Source organism: Epinephelus lanceolatus, chromosome 13 (genome assembly GCF_041903045.1).
Source record: "Epinephelus lanceolatus isolate andai-2023 chromosome 13, ASM4190304v1, whole genome shotgun sequence".
Taxonomy (NCBI): domain Eukaryota; kingdom Metazoa; phylum Chordata; class Actinopteri; order Perciformes; family Serranidae; genus Epinephelus; species Epinephelus lanceolatus.
The window spans coordinates 44,638,923-44,655,604 of record NC_135746.1 but is presented as its reverse complement, the minus strand read 5'-3'; the positions used below and the strand labels follow the sequence as shown (position 1 = coordinate 44,655,604).

The following is a 16,682-nucleotide window of genomic DNA, read 5'->3' as shown; positions in this document are numbered from 1 at the left end:
CAAACCAAATTTCCAAAGTGCAACTTTCTACTGCAGATATGATTTTTTCATCCAATAAAAATAACTGTATCCCCCATGCAACAGCATCAGCAAGGCTAAACAACATCAACAAAATGCTACTTTATTAAAATCAAAGAATAGCCTACATTTATAAAGTGCACTCACAAAAGATAGAGATAATATTGTCATCTCATGGTAATCTAATATAACAAGTTACACCTTCACTAACAACAGTGACATAGGGCATCATCTAATCAGATGGTCTGCATTTATAACTACTAAATTCATTGGTTACCCACACAGCAGTGACTGGTGCCAGCCGGACACAAAATACAGCAGTTAACACACGACTATTAACCATTTACTTATTATTTATTTATTATTTTAACAGTCTCAGGTCCCTATGCCCCCACGAAAATCCTATGCTACCAAAGCAGTCTTCCACCTCTTCCTTTTCTAAAACAGAGCCACATACAATGTCATCACCTGGTAATCTCACGCTAACGTTACAGCTTCACCAATGACAGATATAAAAACAGTGACATAATGTTAACGTTCACTGACTTTTATAACCTTATGTTTGGTCTTCAGTTCAGATTAAACAGATGCACTGCATGTTACAATCATACTTAGCCTACTTTACCTCACTTCACACACACACAGTCAAGTCTACTGCCAGCTCACACAAAATAAATAAGTTCATACACAACATACCATTTAACGCGGCCGCTGGTCTCCTCTTCTCTCCTTTTTGCCGCCTCTAGATTGTTGTTGTTGATGCTGCTGCATCTGGTCGTGCTTCCTGATAACGTCTGTACATCATACGACGTCTTCTCTAGCGATGCGTTTACTGACTACTGTAATAACTGGTGTTTGAGTCTGCACGCATTTTTTTTCCATTCAATGTCAAAATCGGGGACATTTTCGGGGACAGCTTTTACCAGGGACAGGTCACCCAAATCGGGGGCTGTCCCCGGAAATCGGGGACGTCTGGTCACCGTAAGCTGAATAAAACCAGACATTTGGGTTATGTCTGATCTATACTATGATCCTGTCTTAATACCAAACCACTTCAAACCCAAACCTCTGAATTCCATGACCATGAAAGAAGTCATTAAAAGTGAATTTGTCTTGTCTGCATATATACATAACAGCCCTAAGTCCTCTGTGAGGAGACAGATGTAGCATCTTTGTGCTTGTGTCTCATCTGACTCACTGAGGACGATGAGACCTTGAGCTCAAGCAGCTACAGATCTAACTATATTCAGCACATTGCCAAAGGACACCTCCACCATGTGAAGAAGGGAGATCCTGTCTGGTATCATGAATACTGGCACTAAAACATCCATCCACCCATCATCAAAGTGATGATAATGGCGATGATAATATTTAAAACAAGCGCCTTAGAGCTTGCTGTGATTGTTTTATTATTATTCATTTAATTTGCTAAATAAACCACTGTGATTGTCTTTATTCTATTTCCTTTCTCTTTGCTTACTTTAAATCAAACCATCTCTTTGTTAAGACAGACGGTTGATGGATTAGAGTCCCCTGACTGGCATCTCCAGTTGTTTGGCTGACACACAGTGTTACAGGCTGAACAACAGACTGCCAAGTGCCTTTTCATTCGCTATCCTTCCACTGGAGACTCTTCGGTTGTTCACCTACAGAGGGATGACTGACACTCTGCAGAGATATTCAATCTACAGATTAACTGTCTCTCTGGAGTTGATTTAATAGTCGAAATTGGGAATTATTTTCGAGACTTATTTTGAAGTTCAGTGTGGGACGAAAAAAATAGGCACTGTCCTTTTAAATGGAGAACCTGCTGGAGGAGTCCTTGGATCAGTTAGCGGCCCACAGGCCACATGCAACCCAGAGGCAACCTCTGAGTGGCCCGGGGGAGGGATTGGTACTGAGACCCAGTATTAAACGGCCCGGGGCAAATTTAATCAAGACCATAACAATAATAATAATAGTAAGCTCGTTATTGGCTGTTATCGTTACTTTTTAAAGTTTTGGTTTCATGTATTATCATTCAGCGGTCTCTCTCCTGCTCTCTGCATGACAGGGCTGATCTCCCCCTCACAGCTTTTCAGTTTTGTCTTATTGTATTTCTAGACTTTTTAAATACTTTTAAAAAACATACAAACACTTTATTTATCAAATATTCAAGTCATTTATGGAGAAGTTTTGCTAAAGTGTGGATGGACAATGCTTTAAGAGATTTTTGATGGATTAACAATCTGGGCCCACTGCATCTACCACCATCCTGGGCCCAATGGGAGCAAGCAGCAAGCAGCTTGAGCTTCAGCAGCAGCCATCCACCACCAGGCCAGGCCCAGGCTTCAACAGGAGCCATCCACCATCAGACTGAGCCCAGGCTTCTGCAGCAGCCATTCACCACCAGGCTGAGCCCAGGCTTCTGCAGCAGTCATCCACCACCAGGCTGACCCAGGCTTCTGCAACAGTTATCCACCATCAGGCTGAGCCCAGGCTTCAGCAGCAGCCATCCACCATCAGCCCAGGCCCAAGCTTTAACAGGAGCCATTCACCACCAGGCTGAGCCCAGGCTTCAGCAGGAGCCATCTGCCACCAGGCTGACCCCAGGCTCCAACAGCAGCCACCACTAGGACTTGCTGCATCTTCCTACAGGTCAGCCACTAAAAAGCGCGTAAGGTACGTGGGTCACAATGGCTGGAAATGATGAGAAGTTTGTCACCATGTCTGTGTTGCATGAAATGTTTGAGCAGCAAAAAACTTTCTACAAAGATCTTCTTGAGCAACAAGAAAAAAAGCCACAAATCATGCCTACAAGTGATTGTTGATTCTATGTTTGTCCGAATGGATAATCTTGTTAGAGATGTTTTAAACATTTCAAAAGATATTCATGACCTAAAAGCAAGTCTTCAATTTTCCCAAGCTGACATAACTGAACTGCAGTCTTCAACCTACTGATTGATGGAGTGCCTGAATCGAAATTTGAATCTTGGGGAGACACAGAAATCCTAACAAAGAAAGTGTTATCCAACCATCTGGGCTTTCAACGATTATGAAAACAAAATAATCAACATAAAACGATTATGCGCTTCTTGTCAGTTTACTCTCGTTGTCTTGTGTTGCAAATCAAATGCACCCGGAAGCCGCGCATGCACAATACTGCCCCCTCCCCTCCTCTCCTCTATCCACTCCACAAGCCAGTCAAGTAGGTGAAATCGAATAATGTAAGGGGCAGGTGATCGCTGAAGATTTCAAAAACAGCGTGCGGAAAATGGCAGAGAGAGAGCAAGAGAGGTTGGTGTGTGTGTGTGTGTGTGTGTGTGTGCGCACGCATCAGGGCCATGCGCGTTACAGAGAGCAGAGGAGAATTGTAAACGTGCGACCATGTAGAAAAAAGAAATGACATGCCGTCATGTAAACAATATAAGTCATCATGTGCGTCCCATAATCATTTGCATAATCGTGATTAAAATTTTGACCAAAAAAATCGTGATTATGATTTCTTCCATAATCGAGCAGCATACTAAAAGAGCTACTACCTCAACTCCGAGAGATGAGGATGACGGGGAATATTGCATTCCTGAAATATGACCAGCTTGTGGTGCACCCTCTGTGACCTAAGTAAATATCTCTAGTTATGTCTGTTACATCCGTTAAATGTTACACATCACTAAAAGGTATTTTCACGTGATTTTCTTGTGAAACCACTATGAATGATGTATATAATCTAAATCCTAATTCATCGGATGCTCATGCCTCTAATCCGTATGATCTAAATGATGATGTGGACACTTTGTATAATGACTGCTTTGATCCAGATGTAAACTTCCTTAACTCCAAGAGGCCTCAAGGATTATGCAATTATTACAATGAAGAAGAATTACCAAATTCTCTAAGGGTCTTCTAGATCAAAGTCATAATGTTTTTTCAACTTTTCACTTAAATATATGTAGGTTATCAAAAATGTATGGTCATTTAACCCAATATTTGTCTAGTTTAAACCATACATTTTCAGTGCTTGCTCTAACAGAAACTTGACTAAGTGATGAAATGGTATCTTTTTATTCAGTTTTTCATTATAAGGCTTTGCACTCATGTAGAACAAACAAAATGGTGGTGGTGTTTCAATCTTTTTAGATAGCAAATTTCATTTTATTGAAAGAAAAGAGCTCAGCAGTAATTTTGATCAAATCGAGGTTGAATCTCTTTTTGTTGAATTACCTAGTCTCAGTGATTTTGGTGGTAAAAGTGTTGTGATTGGCTGTATATATCGCCCCCCCTCATACTGATACTGGTTCATTCAATGATGCATTGTCCTCCTCTGTTAAGATGAGAAGTAGCAAGGATAAGAAATGCATTCTCCTTAGCGACTTTAATATCAATCTTCTAAAAAATGAATCCAGTTCATTTTCAGATTTTCTGAGTATTCTTCATGCATCTTACTTATATCCCCTCATCTTTAAACCTACTAGGATTGAGTTTTCCTCTGCAACTTTAATTGATAATATATTTACAAATTACTTTGAACATGTAATCAATTCTGGGTTATTATTTACTGATATTTCAGACCATTTTCCAATTTTTCAATTTTTCTTTTTTTTTAAGATATTTTTTTCGGCATTTTTGTCTTTAATTGACAGGACAGCAAAGCATGATGGGGGAAGAGAGAGAGGGAGTGACATGCAGCAAAGGGCCACAGGCTGGAGTCGAAATTGGGCCGCTGCAGCAACAGCCTTGTACATGGGGTGCCTGCTCTATCCACTAAGCCACCGATGCCCCAATTTTTCAATTTTTTCTAGTTAATAATTCAAATGAACCTAAAAAAATCTAGAAGAGAAAACATATTATCACAGGTTTACTAAGAGAAATGAGAACTTGTTTAAAGCTTCAATAGATAAAGTTTCATGGGAAGATGTGCTGAATCAACATAGTGCAGAATGTGCTTATAGTACCTTCATAGACATATTTAATTCTGTATTTGATAAATGCTTTCCTTTTGTTCAAATCAACAGAAAATATGAAAATATAAGCCTAAAAATTGCAAACCCGGGATTACTCCAGGTCTAAAGAAATTCTCCATTGTGAAAAAAAAAAAAAAAAAATAGACTATATAAAAAATGTATTGTTAGCCCCACCCCTTTTAACATTGAATTCTACAAAAAATCAGAAAAAAGGTGAGAAGAAAATCTCTAATCCTTCAGATACTGCACATGGTTTCAATGATTTCTTTGTTAATATTGGTCCTTCATTGGCCAACAAAATTGAGAATACGGATGGTCATCTTTTTGAAAACTTCAATAATCAGTGTCCTTAAGATCATCTGGAACAACTCCTGTCCTGATGGATAAAGTTAAAATATGTGTTAGAGGTTGAATAATGGAAGTAACTATTCTCTTAACAAGACTGGCTCATATTTCATCATGTCCTGCAAAGGAATCTTTCAATTCAAGAATTAATGTTAGTATCACGTGTAAAATGCTTATACTGGGATACTGATTATAAGCATTAATAGTTACTTCCATTATTCAACCTCTAACACATATTTTATCCATTAGGACAGGAGTTGTTCCAAATGATCTTAAATTCTTAAATTCAAATCTGGTGATGCTAGTGTACACACAAATTATTGTTCTATACCCATTTTAACAGTTTTTTCCAAAATTCTTGAGAAATTGGTTTATTCAAGAGTAAAAAAAAACACATGGATGAGAATAAAATATTATTTTGTCACCAATATGGTTTTAGGAAAAAAATGTCAACAGAAATGGCTATTACACAACTTGTTCATAATATTTCTACTGCTTTAGATAATAAAAACATTTCTCTTGGTATTTTTTTTGGACTTGTCAGAGGCCTTTGACACAGTCAATCACAATATACTTATTACAAAATTACATTAATATGGTTTTCAAGGTGTTGCTTTGAAATGGCTGCTTAACTTTTTAAAGGACAGAGAACAGTATGTATCATTTAATGGGCATTCTTCACATAGAGCAAAGACACTTTGTGGTGTTCCCCAAGGCTCTATCTTTGGACCTCTCTTGTTCTTGATTTATATAAATGACTTGATTTTTACCTCTTTTATTTGCTGATGAGACACGTCTGGTTGCATCACATAAAAAAGTTGATACTCTGTTTCGAGAAGCTAATGAAGAATTATCATCTATTTCAAATTGGTTTTGTATGAACAAACTCTCTCTTAATATAAATAAATCTAATTTTGTGCTCTTTTGTGCTAAAAACAAAAAATACTCAAAAGAAAATGCCAAAATTATCTTAGACAACAAGGAAATAACTCAAGTTCCTCATATTAAATTCTTAGAGTCATTGTTGATGAGAAGTTAACATGGAAATATAGACCATGTATGCAAAAAGACTATGAAATCAATTGGTATCTTGAGCAGAGTTTGTTCACTGACCAATCATTCTTGTCATTTAATCTTGTACTACAGTCTAATCTTTCCTTATATTATGTATTGTAATTCTGTTACAGACATGCTGCTGAATTTTTTTTTCATTTTTTCATCTGACATTCACTCATATCCCACTAGACAGTCTTCCTTTGCTCAGTTCTCACTGAGTTATAAAGGACCATCTCTCTGGAACAACTTATCACCATCTCTTAAAGCATCATCTTCACTGGTAATCTTCAAAAATCAAATGAACAAGTATTTAATTAATCAACTTTAATGTGGAATTTTCATTTATCTTGTATGGATTGTCCTTGCTTTTGGTCTGACTATTTCTTTGTTGTTTGTACATTGTCTAACATGTAATCTTATATTGATTTTGTTCATTTTATTTGCTACCTGTCTTGTTTTGTCTTGATTTTTTTCCTCTTTGCTCCTCTTTCTCCTCTTTCTTCTCCTTCTGCTCCACCCCCTCTTTTTTTTTCTTTTTTTTTTGTCTATCTTTCTTATCCTTATTGTATGATTTAATTGAGGGGAGGTTCTTTGATAAGCCTTTAGTGTTTTCTAACCTCTTTCCTTTTTAATCTTGTAAATTTTATACTGTCTGTTTTTAACATTATGTGCAAATAAAACTAAACTAAACAGCACACACACACACACACACACACACACACACACACAAGCACAACGGAGTCAGACAACAGCAGAGAGGTCGCGGTGCAGATGTAGGGAGTATGACTTCAGGATTACTCTAGTTAACGACCACTACGCTTGTTACTCTAAGTAAGTGCAATAAAACCTCGGCCAGTAAAAAAGTCAGTATTTCATCAATACATGTGTGTACATGTAGAAAGTCATATTTCAATCTGCTCTATCCGCGGTCTCTAATTCACCGCTATTATGGTTTACGATCGCGGTTTACACAAAGCACAGGGCGCTAGCTGGGCTAACAGCAAAGTGTTAAACACAAACTAAAATGAAAGCTGTCTGTATGTAGTCTAACACTTTACCTTAAAATGCACCTGAGGCAGCCGACTTGCAGACAGTGAGTCTCCTCGGTAGAGTGGGGACAGAGAGCACGATGAATGACTGATAATGATGTCTGTGTTCTTCATGCTTAGATAACTTTACTTTTTTCACACAGTATTGTGATGTCAGGAGGAATATTTATTTTATTGACATGTTAGATTTTTTTATTATTGAGTTTATATTCCTAGTGACTTTGTTGATGTAAACATGACTGTGGCTGCCATGGACTGTATAAAATATTCTGTGTATTTGATGTGTGTGTGGAGGAGAAGGAGAGGGAGATGCTGGCAGAGAGATAGAGCGTGTCATAAGTTACTGTAAATACCACTTATTATGCTATTAGCCTAGATCTTTTTTATTCTGTTTCTGTATTATGTTGAGAAGGGCCATGTATATATATATATATATATATATATATATATATATATATATATATATATATATATATACATACATATATATATACATACATACATACATACAAATATATGTATATATATATGTATACACACACGCGCGCGCGCTGAAAATGTGGCCCATCGACAATTTCTGTTTTTTACAGCTGGCCCAGTTGAATTTGTAATTGCATAGCCCTGCCTTAGAATAAAGAAAGAAAACAAGCAGGAAGCTACTCACCACTGCGGACACACACATGGCAGACATGGTCCTAAATCACACAACACAGATGAGGCTCGAGAAAACGTCGTTGTTCAAGTTGTCTGCTGGAGAAACACTATATCATCTCTAGATGTTTCTCATCATCATACTGCTCCCCCTCCACAGTTTACTGGAGGGTAGAAGCTGAGCCGAGCTCTGGTGCAGCGACAGTCTCAACTGCAGTGTTTCATAGTCCGTGTCTCAAGGTGGACCGGTTTCAGATAGTACGGGATCAGGGCTTGGTTCAAAAAGAACGCTGTGCTAATTCCCATAGCGATGATGGATGAGGGCTACTGTGGGATCGCCGACTCGCCCCGTCCAGGCTCGTGAGTGTGCAGTGCGTCTCTCCTTCTGCGCTGCGGACACCGCCGCTGTGACGTATGCTCAGAGGGGCGGAAGATAGCGATGAAACTCAGCCAATCCTAGCCCGTCAAAGCCATGCACGTGTGATGAGGGGCGTTGTTCCTGCAGGTGTACCCAGGTCGGTGTGATTTCATATTCTCTGCTGTTAAACAAAACTGATGCTTGCTTTATGATAAAGTCTGAGTTTTAGTCAGAAACAAGGCCACTAATTAATGTTTTTCTCTCTCCTAAGTTGATTTAATCAATTTTCAATTAACCTTCATGAGTTTTTTTTTCTTGTCAAGTTATTACGTAGTAATACTACTGTAGCATTATGACGTAGTACTGTAGTGTTAAGAGTACGCTATTTTAAGAATATTTTCACTGCTTTATTTTTCCATTGGACAGCCCCTTCTGACAGGAAAGCCATTAAGAGTTCCCCACCTCTGCTCTTGTCAAAGCCATCAGACTCCATTGATAAAAACAGTAATTTTGGGTCACTGAACACAGGAGGTACTGCTCTACAACTTCCCCAATCAGTTAGTTAGTTTGCGTTATTGTGTGACTTTGATGAATCCAGTTAACCCTGTTTAATGCCAAAGTCACACAATAAATCAAACAAACTAAATGACAGAGGCAATGGGAGAGCAGCAGCACCTGTGTTCTGATTTTTTAGGGGGTTAAAATGTGTTTTGCTGCTGGTTATGTCCATAGCTGCACATTGCTTAGCTTCTTTGGTGGTTCTCCTGTCTGCCTCTCCAAACTGGGGACCACCCCACCTGACATCTACTGTAATATACTGACTATGTATATGTACCTCATACAACCCCATTTCAGAAGATCCAAACTATCCCTTTAAGAGCAGCCAATCAGTTTGAGAGATAGCCTGTTGTAATCCTGTGTTTTCAAGTTCAATACTGGGGCTGCCTTGGGCCAGCAACTGCTGGAAGACCTTATTTCTACAAACAGAAGTTTTATCCAGTCCTCTTTTACCATGAAATACAGTGGGAGTAAGGCTTTCTCAGAATTAAATGGCTTTCCATTTTTTTGTCTTATGACTGGAGTATATTGAAGACCTAAAAAAAATGTTACAGAAATAATTTTCTATGATGTTGAAAAACCTGTAATGACAGTTTGGTCAGAAGACAGGGCTGGAGTTTGCTGAGATTTCATATCATGTAGACTTCTTAAAGACCTAATAAACAATTGATTACTGACATACTGACGTGTGTCTCTACTTGTTGATTAAGTTATTTGTCCAGGCATGACAATGGCTGTACTAAATGAGGAAAGGGGCCCACTGAGGCTGCATATATACAGAGCAGAGAGTGACATTTTCAGATTGTTGTGCCAACAGTTCAAACGTGAGAGATAATCTGTTTTGGATGATATAATACTCAGAAAAGCAGTATATTTCCACATTTGGGAAGTTGGAACCATAAATATTTGGTATCGTTGCATAACAAAATGATTAAACGATGAACCAATTATTAAAATAAATGTAGTAGTAATCAGTTCTGTTGAGTGACTAATCTTTTAACTGACTAATTGTTTCAGTTCTGAACACCAAGGGCCGGATCTACTAAAGGTTTGCGTGAATAAAAACATGTGCAAAGTCATTGCACACACAAAAAAAATGTACAAACTGATTTACTAACAGTGCGCACTAAGCGCTGCGTCTTTCAAAGGTGCAAAATAGCGCGTCTGCATCCAGTTAGTATGTTTGCTGCAAGTGTGCGTGTGCTGGGAGGAGCAAATGTAAATATATTAATTTAGCACACGCAAAGTGATTTATCAAACCTGATAGCAATTTTGCAAATAGAAACTGCATCTGTATTTAACATGTGTCAAAGGGAGGTGCAAACGGTTTGTATGCGTAATTGCGCACACATGGCTGTGGTTATTGTTGCAAGAAGGAGACATCGAAACGATGAAAGAAGACACAGGGTATGGAAGCGAATCATGACCAGTATTTAAATTAAAATGCATTTGCAGAAATGCTTTTTCATTTTAAGAATGTGGCTGCATTATTTGACTCATAAATAAAATTAATCATCAATCATCCTATTTGCATTTTAATTTTCTTCTTCAAGACTGCTCATTCTTTCACTTAATTAAAATGAAAAAGATAAAGACATTTGAGATTTAATTTTCAAAAGATGCCCCAGCAAATAGATACCAAAATTCAATCTGAAATGTAAAATTTGAAAATTAAAATGCATTTGCAGAAATGCTTTTTCATTTTAAGAATGTGGCTGCATTATTTGACTCATAAATAAAATTAATAATCAATCAACCTATTTGCATTTGCATTTTCTTCTTCAAGACTGCTCATTCTTTCACTTAATTAAAATGAAAAAGATAAAGACATTTGAGATTTAATTTTCAAAAGATGCCCCAGCAAATAGATACCAAAATTCAATCTGAAATGTAAAATTTGAAAATTAAAATACATTTGCAGAAATGCTTTTTCATTTTAAGAATGTGGCTGCATTATTTGACTCATAAATAAAAGTAATAATCAATCAACCTATTTGCATTTGCATTTTCTTCTTCAAGACTGCACATTTTATGCCATAATCAAAAAGAAAACAAAGAGGACATTGCTATTTCGTTTTCATGGTCTGCCCCGCAAAATAGTGCCCATAATTCGAAAATGATTTAGCAATCTGAGCGGCGCAGGAGAGTGACGTCAGTAGCCGCTCTTCTTCGGCTTTGTGCTGACCGTGTGCTGATCATGGCGCTCCCTGAGATTGTGCAGGCACTTGTAGAATTAGCTGCCCAGGTGGATGCTAATATTATATCTGAGTCTGATGCCCGTGACCAAGTTGAGCAGGTCATAGAGAGCTTGGCTGCATACTCTGCCGTCACAGATTCAGAAGTTAATGAGGTTGCCTTAGCTAACCTCTCTTCAGTCCTGGAACGACTGGATGCTGTGGAGCCTCAAAGGGGACGAGGACGACCAGCCATCAACATCCCTTTCGAGGCCATAGAGAACTATTTATTAAATGGTTTAAAAGTGAAGGAAATAGCGGAGCTGTTCGGTGTAGGCTACCAGACCATCTGTCGGAGGATGCAAAGCAACGGATTGAGGTAACGGTAACAGGCTCCTTATTACTATTATTTGTAAAAGGACTGTGTTAACTACTAAACATATTTGTTGCCATTTGATGCTTTGTGCCAGAGTTAAAGACTGATCATTGTTGATGTGACTGCTGTAGTGTAAGGCACACCTGGATTTATCAGTTTGGCTAATATCCATATTCACAGCAGCCATGTCACTACCAGGTACAGCTGATGATTTCCAGACCAAAAAGTGTTCAAAACTCGCCAAAACACACAGAAAACTGCCAAAAATGTTATTATACTGCTTGTCATAAGAAAACACAATACTGCCACTAAAAATAATTTTTATAACTAACGTAGATCACTATATATCTATAGTGTCTATACTATAATCATGGCTCACTATACTGTATCCACCTTATTTTAAAACATGGAAGTAAATAGTGATCAACTTCCGTGTTTTTGTGCGTGACTTCCGGTCAGCCGCTTTCCCTCATGCTTTCCCTTACCGGAGCTAACGGTGCAAGCTAATTTTTTTCGATTTTCAATTGTTTATGTTAGTCAATCAGTTAGTTAGTTAGTTAGTCTGTGTATTTTATATAGATAACTGTGCCCACGTTTCCGTTATCTGGTAATTGCCAGTAAAAATAATATCCTCTAAACGCGAATAAATCGCACGTCAATCAAAAACTATGAACCAAAAAAGCACAGTCTATCCCGAGTGAGACAAACTGCTTGATCCCCGTCTCCAGTGTACCAGCAGAGAACCTGCAGAACCGAATCAGTGAAAAAACACACCGGGCTACACAGCCTCTCTACCTGAGCAGCTGAAGCTGCGGCTCGCACCCTCGGCACACAGACACACAAACTGTGCTTCTGCATGCCAGCCAAACGTGTGCTCAACTGTGAGAAATAAATATGTGAGGTGTACGCTGCTTTTCTATCTTTTTTTTTCATTTTCTTTCTTTTTTTCTTTCTTTATTTCTGTCAGCGACATACACTCATAACACAGGGCGGGTTGTTTTTATTGACTTAGTTGATTATTAAGCCATAGTGCGCGGATTGGCTCAGATAGCACCCGAATCAGCATGTACGCATCAACCATCCAGCCATTATAACATGATTGAGCTAGCAAAGCAGTTTTGTGTTGCTATGTGTGGTATTTATTCAGTTTTGGGAAATCACAATGTCGAGAATGATGTTGGATACGATACGATACAACTACTCCAGTTAACTCAATCATGTTGTAACTAAGACATCCGCTGGAAAAAAAATATTTTTTTCACGGACCGTTTATTGAGTTATTTAGTAATTGCAGACACCGCTAATGGCTAACACCTAACAGCTAACGGTAAGCCCAGCTAATCTACGATAACCATTGTGTTTATAGACTTTACAAACATCAGATTAGTCTAAACGGTGATATAGTGACGTGAGAATTGTATATATATATATATATATATATATATATATAGCTAAACTCAACAAGGTAAACAACAAGGCGATTCCCATTTACACAGTGGTCAAGAGTGCTGGACCGGAAGCATCGCACTAAAAAACGGAAGCTGGCTGCGTTCTGTTTTGCTTCCGTGTTTCCATGAAAAATAAGGTGAATAGTGAGCCATGATTATTGAAATAACTCCCGACAGGGGAATGGTTTCATTCTTGAATACTCTGAATCAAGTATTCAAGAGAGTTGTGATCTAAGAATAATGAATACATAACATTTTAGCAAAAGTTATTGTTAATTTGCCATTAACAAAACGTGGACATGATTTATTTAGTTCTCCATGTATTATCCCCCTTGGAAACTCATTTTCCCTATGTATCCTTGACTTGACAGCATAATGTGATGATAGTGGCAAACACCCGTGCACACACAATAAGCTAAAAAAATTCACATCAAAATGACTGCTGTGAAAATGGTCAGTTAAAAAAATTAACAAACCATCTTTCTTGCTCTTGCCAAGATACATTTCAGAAATGGTTTTTTGTTTGTTTAGAATGTCAGACATGTATTCTGCACTGAGTGATGAAGAGCTGGATGTCATCATTGCAGAAATCCACCAAAGTCACCCTAACACAGGATACAGGATGATGAAGTCATTCCTTCATGCCAGGGTACTGCTAGTGCAAAGTAAGTTTAAAGGTAGGATCTGGAGGATTTTCAAACAAAACAAAATATAGACATATACAAATGAAATCCTGCTTAATCATCACCTATGGGCTTCTTCTCATGTGTGGTGGTGACTCTGTTTACAGAGCTCCTGCCCTTTAACTGTATTTTGATGTTTTTGTGAGCTCGGACCGCTTCTGGGCGGAGATTTCCCCAGCCAATGAGAGAGTGCAGGTGCCGTGCCCGAGCGTGTCCGAGCATGCACCAGCGCGAGCCTTGCCTGAGCCTCTTCTGTGAAGCCTTCTTCCATACCTCCGGGCTCCGTACACCTGGGAGAATTGAGCCTGATAGGAGGGGCCAAATTTGAATGTGTGTTTACAAACAGCCACTGGAAAATCCTCCAGACCCTACCTTTAATATAAAGTTTATCCCCATATGAATGCATTAAGTTCTCTGTAAGCTCAATCAATGCACGTTCTCTCAGTTTGACCTAAGTAATAATAATATAATAAACTTTATTTGTATAGCACTTTTCTAACAAAAATGTAGTTAAAAGTGCTTTATTTAACAAGGGTGATAAAAAGATGATGACATGATATAATTAAAATAAGAAAATAAAATAAAAGTAGAATTATTTAAATGAAATGGGCATAAATGAAATCTTACCTTAATTAGCATTACCTGTGTTAACATTTGATTTTTGAAGTGCTGTTAATATTACATGTAATTTGTCTTTGAAACTGAACGTTTGCTATTGTTGTTGTAGTTACAAGAGTACATGACTCCTTAAAAAGAGTGGACCCAATTGGGAATGAAGTGCGGGCCATGGCCAATCGGACACTAAGATGGAGGCAATACTCTGTTCCTGCACCAAATGCAATGTGCCACATAGATGGAAACCACAAATTAATACGGTACATACTTGAACATATGTTATATTGAATTTGTTCACTCGCTCCACAACTTTTCTTCATTGTACCCTACCTTTCTTCGTGTCAAATAAGCTGTGTATGAACCTTTTTCAAATTGCTATCTGATGCCTTATATATTTTAGAAGAATGTTTTTTCTTCTTCTCCTTTTTTTTTACCAATAGCTGGCCATTTGTTGTTCACGGTGGAATAGATGGCTTCAGCCATTTAATTGTGTATCTGTCTGCTGCAACAAACAATCGGGCATCTACCGTGTTGGAGAGCTTCATTGATGACATCAACAAATTTGGTTTGTCATCATGTGTGCGCTCTGACAAGGATGGTGAGAACATTGAGGTTGCCCAGTTCATGGTGAAACACAGAGGAGAGAACCGGAACTCTCACATTACTGGAAGGAGTGTCCATAACCAGCGGTAAGTTTTCAGTAGCACAGTATTATGAGAAAACCATTGCAGGAGAACATAATGGCACTAACAACGGTTATAGGGTAACCTATAAAGGGTTTTTATGTTAGGGTTTAAATATTTCATGAAAGAGTTGGAATATTTCACTCAAATGTGAGTGAAATACTTGCACTGTAGGGCTCTGAAAAATGGGTCAAAATAGACCCGAACAGTGTGTAAGGGTTACGACAACATTTAGGGACCAGAGAACTACTTTCAAACTTTTTTTTCTTATTTTTTTTATTTCTTCTTTTCTATTCACATAATTGTTGGATGTTATGATCTTCTCTCCTCTGACCACTGACATAAAGCTTAATACGTCAAACGTTATAGTGTGTAGTTTGCTTATCTCTGACATCACACATTTTCATACTTAGTTTTTTAGGCAAGTACTCTACCAAGACCAGGGCCTCATATATAAAACTGTAGGGTAGGGCTGGGCAATTAATCGAAAAATAATCGAAACCGACATTTAGAAACTCTAATCGACTTAATCTTGCTCATGTCAATTAATCCTGGTGTTCGCTGTTGCCATGACAGTAAAGGTTGCATATCTTTAAGGAATTTGAAAACTTGTCTCCAGTGATCATTTTAACCCAAACCATGATCTTTTTCATAATTCTAATCAAGTGGGTTTTGTGCCTAAACTAGACATTAACCACAGCATCACACCTTAAAACATAATTATTTTCACTCCCTAAAGATACTCATGTGTGAAAATATCACAAAATATCCAGGTGTGAGGGCAGTGTAAAATACAAAACAAAAGAAACTGTGAAAAAACATAATTGTTCATCAAGGGTGGAGATAATCATTCATTAATCGTAATCGAGGTTAAAAGTTAAATTAATCGTGATTTTGATTTTTGCCATAATCGCCCAGCCCTAGCGTAGGGTCAGACACGCTGTTCAGTTTCCTCATTTATTCAGTCCATAGCTCATTCATCAGCAGAGCTTTACTGTCTGTCACAATCTAAATCCTGGCTGGATATTAGCTTGTTATTCAGGACTATCTAAAGTTACCGCTTTTATGCACACCAATCATTTTTTTGAACATCGTTTTTTTGTCTTCAATTCTAATTTTAAATAATTTAAATTATAATTTTGTCAATTATAATTCAAAGCAAAAACATTTTTTCATTTTGTTTGTAATTTTTTTGTTTATCATGTCACTTGCCCTTCCAGCATAGAACGCCTATGGAGAGATGTGTACATCCAAGTCCTGGACCCATTCCATGTTCTCTTTCGAAACCTGGAGAGAGAAGGGATGTTGAATCCTGATGATGAGAGTCATCTTTTTGCACTCCACTGGGCTTTTCTGCCTCAACTACAGTGGGGCGTTTCGATGTAGCAAAACCAACATTTTACAAAGGGCAGAAATGGATTGTTATCATAAATAAAATCTTCCTCAAACTTTCCCATGAATAAGTTTGCGTAATTTGGGCTACAGGAGCTACCCATGCTAACTCCTTGACACTGTAAATAAAAGGTGTCTTCAAACTTAAAATAGTTCCTATTCAGGATAAGTTCAGACATTTCTACCAAAAAGTTTGTAGGAGGAATGGGAGCCACTCTTTGATTGAGAAAATATCTCAGTGCTTCTAGCCCTTCAGTATGTGACACATTTGTGCCACATACTACACATACACATAAACTCGTGACGTCCATTGTGCAAATCAAATCATCTTTG

At 37.9% G+C, this 16,682-nt stretch overlaps 2 protein-coding genes across 5 annotated transcripts in view; one reads left to right on the top strand and one right to left on the bottom strand.

Annotated features, from left to right (window-relative positions):
- tnfrsf21 (tumor necrosis factor receptor superfamily, member 21) overlaps positions 1-8,484 on the bottom strand; it is a 301,642-nt gene extending 293,158 nt beyond the window's left edge. For 2 of the 4 annotated variants that reach the window (XM_078174118.1, XM_078174119.1), the window contains exon 1: positions 8,076-8,482. In XM_078174118.1, coding sequence (XP_078030244.1) covers positions 8,076-8,102 — 27 coding nt within the window. In that variant the 5' untranslated portion in view covers positions 8,103-8,482. Of the gene's footprint in view, positions 1-8,075 lie in introns of all 4 variants that reach the window. The other 2 variants (XR_013493186.1, XM_033620070.2) reach the window with 2 other exon arrangements.
- A 2,691-nt stretch (positions 8,485-11,175) lies between these two features.
- LOC144466496 (uncharacterized) lies at positions 11,176-16,343 on the top strand. Its single transcript, XM_078173554.1, has 5 exons — positions 11,176-11,531; positions 13,508-13,641; positions 14,387-14,534; positions 14,715-14,963; positions 16,178-16,343. The coding sequence occupies exons 1-5, from the start codon at positions 11,176-11,178 to the stop codon at positions 16,341-16,343; spliced, it is 1,053 nt and encodes a 350-aa protein (XP_078029680.1).
- Positions 16,344-16,682: the final 339 nt, after the last annotated feature.